The sequence below is a fragment of the Lates calcarifer genome, linkage group LG13 (genome assembly GCF_001640805.2).
Source record: "Lates calcarifer isolate ASB-BC8 linkage group LG13, TLL_Latcal_v3, whole genome shotgun sequence".
NCBI classification, from domain to species: domain Eukaryota; kingdom Metazoa; phylum Chordata; class Actinopteri; family Centropomidae; genus Lates; species Lates calcarifer.
Window position 1 is genome coordinate 9,534,245 of NC_066845.1, and position 17,426 is coordinate 9,551,670.

At 39.9% G+C, this 17,426-nt stretch overlaps 3 protein-coding genes across 5 annotated transcripts; 2 read left to right on the plus strand and 1 right to left on the minus strand.

Annotated features, from left to right (window-relative positions):
* Positions 1-80: 80 nt before the first annotated feature.
* On the minus strand, positions 81-13,589 carry LOC108878082 (uncharacterized). 2 transcript variants are annotated; one of them, XM_018668383.2, is made up of 15 exons: positions 13,475-13,589; positions 8,511-8,620; positions 7,523-8,416; positions 7,036-7,198; positions 6,729-6,826; positions 6,337-6,555; positions 5,869-5,956; positions 5,636-5,757; positions 5,343-5,448; positions 5,146-5,217; positions 4,870-4,979; positions 2,237-4,332; positions 1,703-2,159; positions 1,482-1,575; positions 81-1,361 (listed from the first exon to the last, which is right to left on the minus strand). In XM_018668383.2, the coding sequence occupies exons 2-15, from the start codon at positions 8,567-8,569 to the stop codon at positions 1,206-1,208; spliced, it is 4,734 nt and encodes a 1,577-aa protein (XP_018523899.1). In that variant the 5' UTR covers positions 8,570-8,620; positions 13,475-13,589; the 3' UTR covers positions 81-1,205. The 2 variants fall into 2 exon arrangements, with proteins under 2 accessions (XP_018523899.1, XP_018523896.1); XM_018668380.2 differs by lacking the exon at positions 13,475-13,589 and having other exon boundaries at positions 8,511-9,215.
* On the plus strand, positions 9,762-12,664 carry LOC108878088 (Rieske domain-containing protein). Of its 2 annotated transcripts, XM_051074981.1 has the most exons (5): positions 9,762-9,776; positions 10,418-10,467; positions 11,310-11,549; positions 11,733-11,767; positions 11,994-12,664. In XM_051074981.1, exons 3-5 carry the CDS (start codon positions 11,336-11,338, stop codon positions 12,282-12,284), a joined length of 540 nt encoding a protein of 179 aa, XP_050930938.1. In that variant the 5' UTR covers positions 9,762-9,776; positions 10,418-10,467; positions 11,310-11,335; the 3' UTR covers positions 12,285-12,664. The 2 variants fall into 2 exon arrangements, with proteins under 2 accessions (XP_050930938.1, XP_018523911.1); XM_018668395.2 differs by lacking the exons at positions 9,762-9,776; positions 10,418-10,467 and adding an exon at positions 10,474-10,726.
* A 155-nt stretch (positions 13,590-13,744) lies between the features above and the next one.
* On the plus strand, positions 13,745-17,386 carry gtf2h3 (general transcription factor IIH, polypeptide 3). The gene is made up of 14 exons (XM_018668391.2): positions 13,745-13,882; positions 13,998-14,094; positions 14,183-14,262; positions 14,358-14,464; positions 14,864-15,006; positions 15,224-15,286; positions 15,548-15,577; positions 15,674-15,702; positions 15,791-15,865; positions 15,945-15,998; positions 16,308-16,376; positions 16,466-16,601; positions 16,690-16,726; positions 16,898-17,386. Exons 2-14 carry the CDS (start codon positions 14,085-14,087, stop codon positions 16,965-16,967), a joined length of 903 nt encoding a protein of 300 aa, XP_018523907.1. The 5' UTR covers positions 13,745-13,882; positions 13,998-14,084; the 3' UTR covers positions 16,968-17,386.
* Positions 17,387-17,426: the final 40 nt, after the last annotated feature.

A 17,426-nucleotide genomic window follows, 5' to 3' on the forward strand; every position in this document is an offset into this window, starting at 1 on the left:
TAAGACCTCACACCATCCCATTATGAAAATAATCATTAAATCACATAGTGTCCGAGATAAATACCTCACAACACATCATCTGATAATCAAGCAAATTTAATTCAATCTTAAACTCTTAGAACTGTGTTTCAAAAATCAAATAGCCTCAATCATTTCGCTGAAAACTAACAACACACCATGTCTCATTGGTTTATGAGTGTCACAATCTTTTACCCAAAGACAAAAATGTAGCACCAAGAAACAGTTTGCCACCTGTGAAGTAAACAGCTCATTAGACAACCTGAGCCCAAGTTTCAAGTAGGATATCAAGTTGTGCATCTTTGGTTGAGTGTGTCATCATTCCAGAGTCAGAGATCTAGTCAAACATGTAGTCATACAGAAGATTAACACTACTCAGGCTGTGCTGGCCTTTGTCCAGACAGAGACTTGTGATGATGTGGGTAAAGCACAAATTGAGACACAAACCCAGACACAAACCAGGGAAACTCTAAGCCTGGATCAAATCCAATACCATGGTCACAAAATAATCAAATCATTTTCAGGTCATTTTGCAAAATAAATAAACGATAAATAAATAAATAAATAAACAAATAAAAAGTAAAAATCAAGATTTGTAGTTTTTTACAACCAAGAAAAAAGACAAGCAAGACCAAAACTGTGGAAGTATTATCAGCGTGATACTAGGAGAAATTAGTTGACCAAGACTGGGCTTGCAACAGTACAGCACTTTGGGTTAAATTAAAAGCTGCAGTTTACAACTCATAAATAGCGGCTATTACAATAACTTTCTTTTCTCTAAACACTAGTCATCCAAGTATCCACAGTAGTGTAACAGATCTCTATTTTAAGATAACTTAACAAATTATGATTCAAAGAACTAAAAATGTAATTTCATAATATATGCATCTGCATCAGCATGTAAACAGTACTGAGGAAAACAAGGGAAAATACCCACACATAAACACAAAAATCAAACCAAACACACACACACACACACACACACACACACACAGAAATCAATCTGTAGAATACCCAAACAAAAATACACAAAAACATGTCTCTGTAAGTTTTTCTGCTCTTTCAGTCCCCATTAATAATGACTCATGCTGTATTTAGTCTTGTCAGTGAAAAACTATAATGTGCAGTTGTAAACACTATAATGGCTTTGAATAATCGGTGATAAAAATAGAAATATCTTTGTTAATTCAAATAATTGGCTTGTTATTATCTTTTCCTTGGTTGTTTGGTTGGTTAGAATGACTGGGCTTCAGATATGGCTGCAGCTGAGCTCTCATGCTGCGGACACACTGAGCCTTTCTCTCCATGATCTCCTCCAGCTTGTGGACATATTCCCCAAATGCCTGTTAGACAGAGAGACAAAGAGTGAGGACAGACAACAGTGTGTAATCACTTTAAAATGAGCAGTTTACAAATAGGAAGGAACTATTAATCTAACTATTGTGGATTTGATTTAGTCTGACCATATCAGGTTGCTGGCACAGAAGTGTCCCCTCTTTATGATATAAGGCTTCCATCTCTTCTAGCTGCTCCCAGTGGGCCTGGACAACACACCACCTGAAGTTGGGTTGGGTTAGAAAAAATACTTCATTGCTTTATCATGTTTATATGATTAGCATATGTGAAGTAGATTGTCAATCTTTTTTTTTTCAATAAATAAAATAGTGCAGATTCTGGTGCTTACTGGGCATGATCCAAGTCTTCCAGGGTAGAGAGATGGATTATGGGTTTAATTTGCAGATTGCTGGTGTTTTCTTGACTGTTTGATTGAAGTGAGTTGTCTGAGTCGCTGGATTGGTTTGTATGTACTGTGTGACAATGGCCAAAGACACTTTCTAAATGTGGTGTTGAAATGGAAGAGGCAGGTTTGTGGTCTATGGTGTGAGCAGATTCTGTTGCCATTTGAGTGGCATCATTAGGGATTAGATTGCGTGAGCTGGGTGAATCAGTTTTCTTGGAGTGCAGGACAAAAGGTGAGCTGGACTGCATAACAGAAGTTTGCATAGAAGCATATGTAGAGGTTTTAAATTGGGATGCAGAAGCTTTGTTGCCAAAGACTGGCATGGTTTGGGGTTTCTGACTGTTCTCTAGGTCATGGAGAGAGCCCAGCATAACTTCAGGCATAGAAGGTTTTGTCCTACCTAGACAGGATAAAAAAAAATCACATATACAGCTTTAAACACTTGTGAGTACACACACTCAGAGAACTGACACTTACCTGTTCCACAGTGTTCACGTGTGGTACAACACTTGCCTTTTCCTTGCTCAGTGTGAGTATTAGCTGTCATGGTGCCAGAGGTGGGAGGGCAGTGGGTCTTGGCTCGTGGCAGCTCCAAAAGAGACAGACGAAATTCTATGTCCTTGTCCTCTACAGCTTTCCCTGCCATCTCTTCTCCCCTTTTCTTCTCAAGCACACACAGCGAGGCGTTGTTTTGTTCCCCTTGGAGGAACGAGGCTGTGGCGACCTGTTGGTCAACCTGAAGTAAGGAGATGCTGAGGGGGTCCATGATGCAGCTAGAATCTGCATGAGTCTCATCATGAGGTAAAACAGACATTCTGGCTTTGGTTTCTGGATAGTCGCATGTCTCGGTATAAGCTGAATTTTCAGGTAGTTTGTCAAGGAGCATTTTATATCTAGTCTGTGTGATGGAAGTAGAGAGAGGTAGTGTGCTTGATTGAGCATTTGAAAATCTGGTATTTTGCAATGGTAAAGGCGGGATGTTGGAAGTGCATCTGGCATGTTTTGATTCAAGAGAGAGATCACTAACTTTGTTTTGAATCAGGAGTGTGTTGCTGTGTTCACAGGCTGGGGACAGGGGTCGTTCTGCTGGAGCTCGCTGATGGGGTGACTCAAAAGGAGGGCGGTTGAAGAGGCTACTGCTGTCACTGTTGCTTTGAGCGGACTCTAAACTGTAGCTGTCAGCTCCTCCTTCCTCCTCAGTGCTCCACATAGCTGGGACATCTGAGGGATCCAGTCCCTCTTCACCCACTTGTTGTCTGTCCTCAGAATGACAGTTGCAAGACACTTGTGACGCTGCATCAGTCGGCATTGCAGCTGTCACCCTATCCGCCTGCTCTGTCTCTGTTGTTGCCACCCAGGCCCACCTCCTCTCTCCCCCTTCCATCCCAGCTAGCCTCTTGTCTTCTCTACTCACTCTTGCTTCACCCTTTGCCTCCACTGACCTCCTCTTTTCCCTTTCACCCCTGTCCTGTCCAAACCTTGCCTCTGCTCCCTCCCAAGATGCCCTCCAATTTTCACCAGCACCACCAGAGTCACCAAGAGCATTCCCATCATTATTGTAATTGCAGCTTGGAGAAGTTTCAGTTTGCAAGCCACTCTCACCACTGGGAAAAAGCAACTGTCCTCTGTTAGCTCTAACCTCAACCCCGGCCCTATACGCATCTAAAACCTCTTCCAAACCATGATACATGAGGACAGAAGCTGAGAGATGGGAAGAATAGGAAGATGGAGAGAGAAAGGAAGAGAGGGAGGCCTGATTGGAGGAAGACAAAGATGGACATGTAGAGGGTGAGAAGAGACTGACAGATGAGGAAGCAGATGAGGGCATGAACTGCTGCAGCTGCTGGTGATACCATCTCAGATGCTTCTGCCTCTCCTCATCCCTTTCATCAGCCCTTTGTAAATCTCTTTCCATCAGCCTTTCTACTTCACTACTTGTGGCTCTACTGCTTTCCACTTGTCTTCGCTGGTGTACCCATCCTCTTTCCTCCTCTCTTCCCCCTTTGCTTTGCTGGTTCTCTTTGTCTCTGTGCAAGATTTCAGATTCCATTTGAGTTAAAGATTTCTGAACCTCCCACAAGTGAAGATGCTCATCTGTTGGTTGTCCCAGCACCAGCCCTGCTCTGGCATGTTGGTCACTAACAGAGTGACTGTTAGTTCTTCCATACCTTTCATTTTCTCTTCTTCTACCCTCTCTTCCCTCTCTTTCACTTTCACTCTTCGCTTCCTCATGCCTCTTATCTCCCACTCCCAGCCAACCCCCAACTGGTGAAATATGTTCAAGACCAATCCTTTTTCGGCCCCTTGCACTTGTTTCCACTCCCCATCTGCTGTTTTTGGGTGTGGAGCAGAGAACTGCCTCCCCCTTGGTTGACCTTTTATTAGGTGTGGTGGGACCAAAAGCCTCTCTTCGTCTCTCTAACTTCTGCTTTTTAGTGGGACTTTTCCCTCGATTACCAGCACTGCTACCGTTGCTGCTGCTGTTGCTGTTGGAGAGGTTATGTTTGGGGGAGGGGATTATCTTGCCTCTCCTTCCTCCTCTTAATCCTCCTTGTCCCCTCAACTCCTTTACCCTATGAAAAAAATCAAGTTGACATAACATCTCAAATAGCAGTCAATGATACAACAATGGAAAGGGAGCAAAATTAAAACAGGAACTCAGTACCTAACATTACTACTCTTTACACTTTTTGCAATTCCATTTCAAAATGTGCAATATCTGTATTTAGTTCACTTTCTGTCTATGTATAAAGTTGTATATTGCTCTTCTGTTAATATTTTTTATTACATTGTCATGTTTATACTGTTGTGTATATTTTTTATAACATCTTATTTTTATTTTTGCCCTTACTTGTATTTATGTCTTTCTAACTTTTTCAATCACTTATGCTGCTGCAACAATGTAAATTTCCCCATTGTGGGACTAATAAAGGATTATCTTATCTTATCTTATCTTATCTTTAAGTTGTATAACTAAAGTAGGATAGATGAAATCAAGCAGGGATCTAAGCTGAAAAAAAAATACAATAATCCCTTATCTTTCCGGTAACTAATATCCAAACCCTCACATTACACCTTCTGACACATACACATGCTCAAAAAACACTCACCTATCAGCATATCTCAGTGTATTAAGTGTGTGTTCTGTTGCTGAGTAACCAGGTGAAATGTTAGCAATCATGCATGTCATTGAGTCACCAACAAACGAGTCCTTCAAAACCTATAATGACAAAAAAGTATTCCAACATGAAAACAGAGGGTAGTTAATTGATCAAACAGGGCAAATAAAAAAAAAACCTACCATGATATTTATGCACACTTGCATCAGTACTCACAATAGAAATAGTGAAAATGGTTACATAATAAAGTTACCTAAGCCTTACTACCTGAGTCAGTTTGCTTTGTCTGAAGGGTGTGTGCAATTGCTCTTGATCGAGGGACCGGATACATTCTTTAAGCTGAGGAAAAATAAAATTAACTTACACATGGGGGAAGTTAAACCACCATACATTCACAAATATCTTTAACTTTATGTGGCATCTTGGAGTGTGTTGGCATGTGTGTGTATGTGTGTGTGGCTTACAGCCAACAGACTCTGGTTGATCTCAGCTCCTTCCATACGACTCTGCCTGTCGGGTTCTTTGGTATCTGATGCCCTCTCACTTCCTGCCAGGTCAACAAACCACATTCTACAAGCACACACACAAACACAAACACCTTTCTTATAGCACAGTCATTTTACACCAATACTAATGGGCTTATTTAATCTACTACACAATAACTTTATTAGTGTTTTAAGAAGACAAAACCATCAGAAAGAGTGTACATCATAATAAGCACACAACATAATAAAACACATCAGCTGTTGTCACTCACCTGCCAGCTACCTGCTGGTTTGGACCTCTAAGCTGAATCTGAAGCAAGGCATGAGAACGAGACGAGAGTGGATTCACTCCACTCATCCCCTGTGTGCGCTCCTCTGTACCCTTTGAAATCACCTTTATAAGGGAAACAGGAGGAGGGAGACAAAAGGTTGGATTACAAATCAGAACACCAGCTCTGGACAACACAACATGGACGTGAGGAAATTTCTAAAGAAAGAACTGAACCTCCAGCAGTGAGCTGACAGAGTCCACCCTGACATCACGCAGCCCTGCAATGTGAACCACCCTCTGTCCATCCTCCCTGGCAAATAACCTACAGAGGGAGGAAAGAAAAAAGAGAGATTAACAGGGAGAAGAAATAAAGAATAAAATAAAGTTTTGACATAAATACAAACAGTGATACAAGAACATCTTGGCCCTTTTGATGATGATGCTATTTAAAAAACAAATGTTGCCCATGAGAAAACTTGAAGACACAAGTTATAACTGAAAATCCATGTACATTTTAAATTAAATTCATTATTTAAAAAAAATATGACATTGACATTGTGTCTATACAACACAAATATGTAACTGATAATGAGTAATATTTTCCTATCATAAATTGAATGCAAAATACAATATTCATCAGTTGTTGTTGTTTTCTTTTTTCTTTTAACACAACACAACAAAAATGCACACACAAGCACACACCTTTTCCTATGGTCCAACAGGTCATACAGCTGACCACAGTAAATCTCAAAGAAACTAACATACACCAGTAGGGGTGGTTGCATGTTTGACGTGGACAGGTGAGCAAAAATGTCCCGCACTGCAAGTGCGTACAACCCTGGTCTCCCAGGGCATGAACCCAACATGGTGTGAGTCTTCCCTGCACCTGTCTGGCCATATGCAAAACAGGTGGCCTTGCCTCTGTGGATGCACACAACACAAATATATATAGTTAGGAAACACAGATTCATAAAGACACAGGGCCAAAACTCTCAGAAGAATCCACTTCAGACCCTAAAACATCTGGATAGAAAGGAATGTATGATGACGATATACACAACTCCATAGGTACCAGTACATCAGTGTTAACCTACCCATTGAGTATGTGCTGCACCAAAGGATATGCTGTTCTTTGATACACCTCCTCATTGGAGCTCTCCTCTCCAAAAACCTTGTCAAAGTAGAACCTGTGCTGCAGGGACAAAAGAGCAAGGTAACCTTAGAGTAAAAATCCACCCTTAGAATTCCACTATATCATGATAAAACCTAATTGAACATGAGCACAGTTCAATATGTATCTATTTGGAGAAATTGCTGTTTGTATTTACTGTACAGATACATGGGAAAACACAGCTTCAGATAAAATATTGATTGGTCATTATCTCCTCTCTGAATATCTACCTGTAGAATGTACTGTGTGAGATCCACAGCTTCTTTGCTTTCATGGACAATCACACACTCTCCACCTGGAGTTGTCACAACATCTGCTTCTCCTCTTCTGCTCTCTGCGCATGTCAGAGGTCTTTTCCTCACACACACACTAATCCTCTGCTCTCCTTCTTGCCTGGTACACACACACACACCAATCATTTTGAAAGGTAGTATGACCATGAACAAAGGTAGCAATGCTCATATGCAAACTTCATAATACAAAGAGACATAATCACATGAAGTATGTAAATTCTGAAAATGTTTTTCATGCATCAGCAGCTTCTCCTCATTACATGTGCTGGAGCCATTTGGACACTTTATATCACTAGATTACTGTCTTGTTCAATGACTGTATTTAACATACTGTGGCTCTCTTCACTGAGATATTCATTTGCAAGCACGGAGCAAGCAGTGGGGACAATCAGTGGGGACAATCAGAAAAACCACTGCCACTCACTTTTTGTTTAGAGCACGTGGAGAACTCCGTGGCAGTCCGTAGTTGTAGCCAGCTGTTTTCTTTGATTCATAAACAGGTGTTGGCTTAGCCATAAATCCAGAAGCCCCATTACTGCCTGTTTCTGTATAAAGTTTTTCCTTCTTAGAGATTCTTCTTTTATCTTTGTGCCCAACTGGTTTGTTGTTAAACTTCTTTGATGCCACTGTTACAGGCCTGGGTTTTTGTTTTTGGAATGAGACACACTTTGGCGATAATCTGGGGTCACAGTCGTACAAGGTAAACCCCCCTATGATGTCTGGCTTGGTGTCTCCTCCTGTGTGACGATTAGATGGACAACCATGGGCATCTGTCCTGTGGTTGTTGTTCCCTTTGCAGCCACATACCACAGCACTTCCACTGTCAAGATCAAAATGCAGAGGTGTGGCTGACCCTCTGCCCTGGATTGGCCCATCACTTGTAAAATGATTCACTCTGGCATGAACAGAGCTTATAGGATAAGACAGTAGCCTCTGCTGATGATCAGCGGTTTCGCGACTGAAATCAAGCCGTCTGCGAACACTTGATGGTCTGGAAAAAGTGGCTTCATTTTGCTTATTCACAGCACCACCCTTCTCATCCTCATCATTATGTACATCTTCATCAGGATCTTTATAGCCATCATGTGCAAAACTACTGTCCACTACGGCGTAGCCTTCATCACCACCATCAGCACCATAATCATCAAAATCATCACCAACTTCATATCCAAGATTCTCCAGGTCAAGAGTTTTGACCATTTGGACCAGATGGAAGAGTCGACTCCTGTCCTCCATTGTGCGGATTCCTAAAATGGGATAGTCCTCCATGGTCAGTGCTGAAAGGTGGGCTGCACGATGAACTCCCATGGATTTAAACCTGAAACAACAGGAGACAGAGGGGGGCAGATAGTCACAGGAGGAGAAAACACAGTATGTGTAGGTTTTGATGTCCTGTGTGTGAATATGCTTACCTAGCATAGTGATGCTGTAGCCCAACCGCTCTCAGACACTCATTCAGGCAAAGTGTCATTTCCTTCCCTTCCTTTTTTCCCTCTTTTTCTTTTACTTCACTCCATCTACCCTGAGAGTGGCAGACATGTCGGTTTAGTCTTTCCATCAGCTGGTCTCAAAAAGCAAAGGTGTGCAAAAATGGACTGTACGACTAAAGTAATTCTATAACAATGGGCTAAACTCACAAGGAAAACAGCTGAAAACACCAACAAACCACAGAAGTCACATAACACAAGCTTCCAACTGCAGCTATGCCACTTTTTCCAAGACAGTGTGTCCTTGCTGTTTTCCCTCCCTTAGTGATTTGACTGATGGCCACCGGTCGGTCACTGTGTCACTACTACCACACTGCACTGTTGTGATGGTAAGCAAAGCACTGGGACACTGGTATGATGCTGAAATTTGACACTTGGTCAGGATGGAGCCAGGGCAGCACAGTGCAGTCATGTCACACATTTCTGTATCGAAGCAAATATGATAAATATAGCAGACACAGGCAAGCAACTGTTGCTTCTTCTGCATCTACAGTGGATTGGCTGGCAGCTGTAATAGTCCTGCCATATGGCACTGGAGTGAGACACCCCCTTCATATGCATACATAAGGTGAGAGTGCTGTTCATCACTGTGCTTATGAAATGCTTGAAATCACCCCACAAAGCAAGGGCAAGTGTTAGAGATCCATATTTCCTTCAGGCAAAGGCACAGTCCTTACAGTGAATCCTAGTTGAAAGTTCATGCCTTGTCACTGATAATTCTGCAAACTAAATTACAGAAAGGAGAGTTTAAGTTACATTTGTAGCTGCAGAGCATAAAGTAAAGGGGAAGTATGCTGTTGACACCTGTCCCAATGTACTGCCAAAACAAATACACGCCCCAAAGTAAAGAAAGAGTAGTCGGGGTTTTTTAAATTACGACCAAATCAAAATATACAATGTTAAGTGGTTAAGTGACTGTGCGTAGCAAATAGTTTTTAGTTTTAGTTTTTTAAGAATTGGCTGACTGTAACGTTTCTCAAAAAGGTTTTTAAAAATCAACAGAAAACTTACCAGAACAAAAGGTAACTGAGTGAACGCGACGGTTTATGTGACCGAGTAAACTGAAGTGAAAAAAAGCATTAATTTTTCACAAAGTTGCTAGCTTGAGTAGCCGAGTATCACTATTTCCGTACACAGTGGGGTCTCCATAACGACGAGAACGGCTCGGGGAGGGCGCCTTCTTTTCCCGCTGTAAGTGAACACAACTCTTGTTCAGACAGGGCTGCGCTGGCAGACACACAAGTGACAGAAATTAATACATTTTATAAAGAGCTGAGTGCAGAATATCAGGAGGACAGTCGGTCAAATTTCGCTCAGTTCAGCATGAAAGAGAGCGATAATCCCTCAGAGGGATTAATGCCCACCAACAAACCTACTAAGACAAAAAGCCTTCTCAGACTAACCCATTAAGACATTTGCCCTACTGGTTTTACATGCTGCACAGAGATGATAAATGGACTACTGATATGTTTATATATATGAGACACGGGAATATTTCTGTAATTACTACGGCTTTTACATTTATAGCTATTATCATAGTTATAGCCAACAGGTCTACTACCATGTTCTGTATAATAAAGTACATTTACAAGCTTGCAGTTTGGTTTGTGCCCTGACGTTATGAGCTATAGAATCAGACCCGGGAAAAACAAAAACAAAATAAAAATCCAAACATATTAGATACTACAATTATAACATAATAACATTTTTATTAACAATTACAAATCTATATCTACATTTTTTTTTTTTCTAAAATCCTAATCCATTTTACCCATCTTAAGTCTCTAAACCTGCCATAATCCATTTTACTTATTATTTTGTATACTTTACAGGAATGGAATCTCGTTCATCAGTCTGTGTTTCACTGGGGACGACATTGGAGGTAACACACAACATTTGCACTTCTTCAAACCAAACCTGCCACTATAGCAGACTTTCTTGAAACGCTGACGAAGTTTAGTTTCCATTTTATAATTTGACTAATGTCCAAATTAATGTAGCCGGTCTGATAAAGCTCCAGCGTATCAGCGTGTGTAATTTTTAGCGAGATAAAGCCTCATGTCCCCCCCAGGACATGTAACCAAATTAGCATCTTCAGCAACCTGTTGCCGGGGTGCCATGTAACCAGGCTACATTAAAAGGTGAGTTAATTTAAAGTATGAGCTGAATTAAAGAGAGACTACTGTCTGTGAACAGCTCATGGTGTGTCTCTGTCTGTGCTTTCTGTATTGGTCTTAATGCAGAATTATGTGCCACTTTTTATCCCCCTGTGAGAATTAGTTCCATCTTTCTGTGCCAAGTGACATAGTGGAAAACGCATTAACTGAGGAGAGAAAATGCAGGTTATCCCTGGAGAAAACAGACCGTTATATTCTCCCCATGCAATCTGAACTACTCTTGAGATTCTGAGATGCAGTGTGGACTACACAAAACAGATTCTAATAGGGCTACAAAATTCTGCATGTTTTGAGGACATTTTGGGGGCAACTTGTTTCCAAATTCAAGTGTTTAAGAAGCCATGTGGTAATGAAGAAGTTGGAGGAAGTGAGTAGCAGTGAGACTTGTTAGACTCTTTTTGATAAACACAAAGTCTGTGTCATGTTTTTTAAATGTCTTTTGTGGCCTTCTACAGGAGTGTGATGTAACTCTTACTGGTCTCCATAGCACAAATATTCATTAACATTTATTACTATTGCAATTAAATTATATTATATCAATTGACAGGAAGCCTGCTGTAAGAAGTGATCAACATGTCCTTCGAGGAAGAGACTTCTCAGACTTCCTCTTCTTCCTCTTCCCCCCCTCCCTCCTCCTCCTCCTCACCTCCTTCTGCCTCACACTTCATTGGAAGGAAGGAGGACATTGTCAAGACAGGGCGCGTGACCAAGCTTGTGAATGGATGCAGAGATGTGCTGGTCCTGTACCACCAGGGGCAGCTTCACGCAATGGACATGCGCTGCTACCGTAAGCTCTGAGTGTGTGTTTGTTGTTTGTGTAATGTGCAAGGCTACTATTTTTGACACTCCTGATGTTTTTTCAAGCATGAGTTTCCAAGTGTGGAATTTACTTTCTGCAATGGCTCATCACATATTTGAAACTGATTAAGAAACACTGCCGTGTATAACGACATTTGTTTTCCACTGTCAGATTCAGGTGGTGCATTACAGTATGGAGACATTGAGGTGAGTTGCCCACTATTAATCAGGCACTATCTGACACACACTCACTGTAAATACTCATGCATGTATCTAATACGTATAATCTTTTTTGTCAGTTTGTTACAAAACTCCTGTTCAGACTTCCTTGTGTATAAAATAGCTAATAAATAGCATGTTTTCTTGTAAGACACTACAGCTGCTACTATTATATCTTATCCCTCTAATCACCTTCATGCTGTGGCACCATTAGGAATTTAATGGTCGGGCGTGCATCGTGTGTCCATGGCACAAGTACAAGATCACACTAGCAGAAGGGGAGGGGCTTTACCAAGCTGTGGACGATCCTACAGCCAGACCCCTGAGAACTCACTGGCGCTCCAAGGGTGTCAAACAGAGGATTCACAAGGTCACCGAGGTCAACGGGGATGTATATGTAACGCTGAACAACTCCAGCGAGGCTATCGAGTCAGACGTCTACCAGACTGAGAAATACAGAGCTGTGTTACTTCCAGCCGAGCCAAAACCCAAGCCCAAGAAATAGCAAGATTCTCAAGGACTGACTGACTGCTCAACCAAAAATATACTTCAAGGACAATTTAGGAAGCTTTGAAGCTTCAAGAAGAGTGTGTGCAGAATGTGTGTTTCAATGTGGTTTGTTGTGGCAAGATCAGAAAACATGGCATTACTGCAGACATTGATCAAATCAGTAAATATTTAATGTATAAATGTCTGGCATTTATGACTACATTCAAGAACATCTTTTTCTACAGAATACTGGGGATTGTAATGATTTTAACATATATGTATTTTTGATAGAAATGATTACTGATTATTTTTATGTCACCACAAGTTGATAATCTGATCAGATTTTGTTGTACCTTTCTGCAAATTTGCATATTAAAGTATTTTATTGATACTTAACTCCCTTAATGTAGTTCATATTAACTTGTGCAGTGAAATCACTAATTTGATAGTCTTGTTTGTGTAACTGCTTAAATGATCAAGTTAAATTGTGGTATCTGGTTCCATCTAGTCTAACATGAAGATTTCCTGCTTTTTACTGTTGTACTGTTGTAATTTGTAATATCTTTGGCTGTTGTAACAAAGATGTTACTTAGTAAATGTTACTAGTAAATCAGCTAATCACCACATTAACTAATATTAGAGGAAAATGTATTAACTGCAGTTAAGTGTTTTAATATTGTGTATTTAGAATTGGTAAAGGACCATAACAATACATAATGACTTTCCTTTTAAAGGCCTTGTACAACCATACAAATGTTTCAGTCACTGTGGTTGATTAGACTGTACATGAGAGGCACCGTACTTTACTTGAGTGCTTCCATTTTAAGTTACTCAATATTTGTACTATACTACAATTCTGAGGGAAATATTGTACTTTTTACCCCAGACAGTTAGAGATACTAATTACTTTGCTGATTTAGATTTTACAACCATATGATGCATAGTTACAAATTAAACTACCCGACTTGCACTGTATAAAGTAGTCAAAATGAGCTCCACTTCAACCATCTGCGACAGTAAAATGCTACCTCCACATTACTGCAAAAAAAAAAAAAAAAACAACAACAAAAAACAACCCTCAAGAACATATACTTCACTTTTGATACTTAAAAGTACATTTTGCTGTTAATACTTATGTTCTTATGTAAGATCTTTAAATGAGGATTTTACGAGTAACATTTTCTACATTGTCGCATTGCTACTCACGTGAAAGATGCCGGTTTCTTTTCTAAATCAGGTTAGAAGTAAGTGATAACACCTGTTTTGGTGTGTAAAGGTGTTTAGTGAACTTACAGCTGAACAGGCGCTGGGTGGCAGCAGTGCACCGTGTGGTGTTCAGTCTATTAAAAGTAGACAAGACAAACCGGAAGCCGGCAGGGAAGATATGTGGTAACGTTATTACGTTTTTAATGGAAATCAAAGCCAGAAGAAATGTAGCTTCTGGCTTGTTTTTGTTTTTCTGCACAATATCTTGTTCCAATTTCTAGTCCAGTCGTTGGCGGTAATGCGCATCGATTCTGGTTTGCCAACCGCTAATAAACACCAAAGAAGAAGAGGAGGCAATTTCGTTGTCGCAGCCTGGTGATGTATAAAGATTTTAGTATGGCTGCAGAGGTGGGAAACATTCGTGGCGAAACAGTTTTTTGTTAATACATTTAGAAGCTTTTACGAAGTTATACGTTGTCAGAATATCCAGAGTTAAAATGTGTAGTATTGTTTACATTTTTAGATCAAAAATGGAAGCTAACAGAGGTTAAAACTCCAGCTAGGACAACAACTTTGGTGTCTTTTCATCTCGCATAAATATTCTGCTGTTATGGCGTCAGGTAATGTTGTGTCTTGTATGTGTGTGTTGTATAGTCCAAGTCTTAGCCTCTTCGTTGTGTTAATTAAACGTCTCCACATGGTCCACAGAGGATGAAGTCAGTCTGCTGGTCATCGTCCTGGATGTAAATCCGATATGGTGGGGGCAGCACGCTCAACGTGAACCAGAGGTTAGTACAATAAGTTAAGTGTTATTCTAACTCTTAAACGCATCCACACTGTGATGCCTAAACTCAACAACCACCGCTCTCCTGTCTGCGTCCAGTTCACCTTGTCTAAATGTCTGGATGCGGTGATGGTGATGGGAAACTCACACATGGCAATGACCAGGACAAACAAGCTGGCTGTCATCGCAAGCCACTGTCAAGACAGGTAACTTTATAGCACAGTTTACAGTGGAGGACATGACAGGTTTATAAAATGCACATTAGTTGCTGTTGGCTTGTGACTCCTCACAAAAAAACAGGGTCTAGTTCGGGATCTTTGTCATATTTCACCTTTCACCAAAAATGTTGTTTCTCTTATGAACTTCTCAAATAGTTCTATTTGAATAATTGTTAAATGCATCAGTTTTAATAAGTTTTAAAATATGATGTTTATATGATGTATAATCACCTACAGGATCTTTACTTGAAATAGAAATATTATATGTTCAGAATACTGCTTCTTCCTCTGCCAGTTTCAGGGAAGTGTCACCTGTCTTCCTGAATATGATGTTTCGCTTCTGTCAAAGTTTACACTCTCCCACTCTCCCACTTACCTTTTTTTCAGTCACTTCCTATATCCAAGTAAAAGCTGGAGAGCCGGGGAGAGCAGTGGAGATGATGCATCGTCCAGCGGGGATGGAAAATATGAACTCCTGTCAGTCGCCAACAACCTTATTGCTGAAGAAATGAGGAATGTTATGTCAAAAAGTAAGTACAAGCTTCTTATGGTAACAGATTACTGCTTTGTGACCCCTTCTGTTATCAAATTTTAAATCTGTAGATTTTTATAATAAAATGTGAAGTAACCCCTTTTGAGGTCTTTGCAGTCTATATATTGCACTTATAGCTCCAGTATTCAGTGTTTAATAACCTTGTGAGCTGTTGGTGATTCCTGAAAATTCATAAGCATCTTATGTGATTACAGCTGAAGTGAGGGGAAATTCAACAGATACTCTGTTGGCTGGATCCCTTGCCAAAGCTCTCTGCTGTATCCTTTCAGTGACGCCTCATAAGAGTTTCCTGTAGAGTTTTATTTTTATCTGTAGTGTAAAAGAACAAGAGAAATACTGTTCATGATAGAATTAATGTTTGTTAGGAGTGTTTTAAACTTTACTACTTTTTCTTGCTTGGAGATGGCTTTGGTCGTCAAGTTTAAAGAACTGACAAACTGCAAATAGTTTTTTATCTTCCTCTCTGTATTTTGAGTGTGGCTGAACTGTGTGGCTTTCCTTAAATCTTTAACATTCAGATATTCACAGGGTCTCAAAAGAGCTGGAAGGTAATCATTATTTAAAACATTAAGCTTAATAATGCTCTGCATTGGATGTTTTTTTCCTTTTAGCACTCTTTAATCAATGTATTTTCCCTTCTTTAGTTGGGCAGGAGATGAAATCAAGAATATTGGTAAGCTCCAAACAGTCTAATCTCTGAAGTTCTTTTGTTTTATTCACTTGACTTTGAACACAGCTTCTTTTTTCTTGTTATTTTGTAGGTGATAAAAGCAGCTGAGGACTGTGCCCTCCAGTACATGAACTTCATGAATGTGATTTTTGCTGCACAAAAGCAGGTAGGATCTTACCTCTGTTTTCTTCTGTTTTCTATGTGTGTTTTTTTTTAAATAACTTTGTTTTTGTACTCTAAAACAGAACATCCTGATAGACGCCTGTGTGCTGGACTCAGACTCCGGTCTCCTTCAGCAGGTACTTTTTTTTTTTTTTTTTTACAGCCCTGTTAGGACATTGACAGCACTACACCCTGTATCATGATAGCACATACTGTCCCAGAGACTGTTAAACTATTTATGTGTGATATTAAATAGCTTCTGCGGAACAATTCAAGCAAGAGAAACACTCATGCTAAATGGCTCTCACAACACTTTGTCTATATTCTCTTAATATCAGCACAATGTATACCAGGAGTGTGACAATGATGTGATACTTTTGACTTTACTGTGCTGCTCTAATCTTTATATACTGAGCTTTTTTACATTCAGCTGTCTATTTCTTTAGGCTTGCGATATAACTGGAGGATTGTACCTCAAGATTCCTCAGAAAGTTGCCCTGGCACAGTACCTTTTAGTGAGTACACAGTACCGTATCCACACACTTCTCAGAATAAGGTGTTTTGTTTAAATGTAACAAAATAAATGATGGTGTTTTCTGTCCAGTGGGTGTTCCTGCCTGACTCAGAGCAGCGCTCACAGTTGGTGCTACCACCACCTGCACATGTGGACTACAGAGCTGCGTGTTTCTGTCATCGTAACCTCATTGAGATTGGCTATGTTTGCTCAGTTTGTCTGTCAAGTAAGTTTGATTCACAATTAAAAGAAACAAATGCATGACAATTATCTTTTTCTTATTTTGTGATGCCCTCTCTGGTCTTCTCTTTAAGTATTCTGCAACTTCAGCCCCATCTGCACAACTTGCGAGTAAGTCTTTTTCCTTTTGTTGTTGTTTTTTTTGTTAAAGCATCTTGAATCACAAATCTTTGATGGAATTAAAATTTCCTCTGAATTGTATTGGTATACATCTGAAGTTATGCAATGTGATGCTGTCTTATCTTTGCTGGTGTTAATGTGATCTAAAATCTTTCTTTTTAGGACTGCCTTCAAAATCCAACTACCACAGATGGTCAAGCCCAAAAAGAAGAAACTCAAGCAGCCTACATGACTTTTACTGGAATTACACAAGTGTAGTTTCCATCCTAGAAATGTCTTTCAGGCTGGACAGCCTCATTTTTTTACATGCACATGGAGGCTGATACTTGAATATTGATACTGTGAATAATTTTGTTCTGACCTTAAGAACATCAAGTTCACCCCAACCTGACAAATACTTCTTTTGTAGAAATAATTGTATTTCCTGTCAGTATCATTATGAACACTTAACAGATAAAACATGCAGTCATAAATTTGGCATTTGAGAAAATAATATGTTGTGATTGTTTTGTTCATATTGATAGAAACAACTGGCAACTGACAACTATATACTCTATCAATTCACATGTAAAGAGAATTAATGCTGTGGAACTTTTTCTGCTGCCTTTTTTTATATAATAAAAAAAATAACACATTCATTCTATTCTTAGACATGTTTGTCACAGTTTTTTGTCACTCATAGACATGTCAA

Excerpts from the sequence above, each read along its gene's own strand:
- gtf2h3 (XM_018668391.2), top strand. Across the intron at positions 16,377-16,465 it reads CCCTGGCACAGTACCTTTTA|TGGGTGTTCCTGCCTGACTC; the intron begins GTGAGTACACAG and ends TTTTCTGTCCAG. Across the intron at positions 16,727-16,897 it reads CCCATCTGCACAACTTGCGA|GACTGCCTTCAAAATCCAAC; the intron begins GTAAGTCTTTTT and ends CTTTCTTTTTAG.
- LOC108878082 (XM_018668380.2), bottom strand. The coding sequence starts at position 8,656 with ATGGAAAGACTAAACCGACATGTCTGCCACTCTCAGGGTAGATGGAGT. Across the intron at positions 7,199-7,522 it reads CCACGTGCTCTAAACAAAAA|GCAAGAAGGAGAGCAGAGGA; the intron begins GTGAGTGGCAGT and ends TGTGTGTACCAG. Across the intron at positions 6,556-6,728 it reads GTGCAGCACATACTCAATGG|AGGCAAGGCCACCTGTTTTG; the intron begins GTAGGTTAACAC and ends GTGCATCCACAG.
- LOC108878088 (XM_051074981.1), top strand. The coding sequence starts at position 11,336 with ATGTCCTTCGAGGAAGAGACTTCTCAGACTTCCTCTTCTTCCTCTTCC. Across the intron at positions 11,550-11,732 it reads AATGGACATGCGCTGCTACC|ATTCAGGTGGTGCATTACAG; the intron begins GTAAGCTCTGAG and ends TTCCACTGTCAG. Across the intron at positions 11,768-11,993 it reads TACAGTATGGAGACATTGAG|GAATTTAATGGTCGGGCGTG; the intron begins GTGAGTTGCCCA and ends TGGCACCATTAG.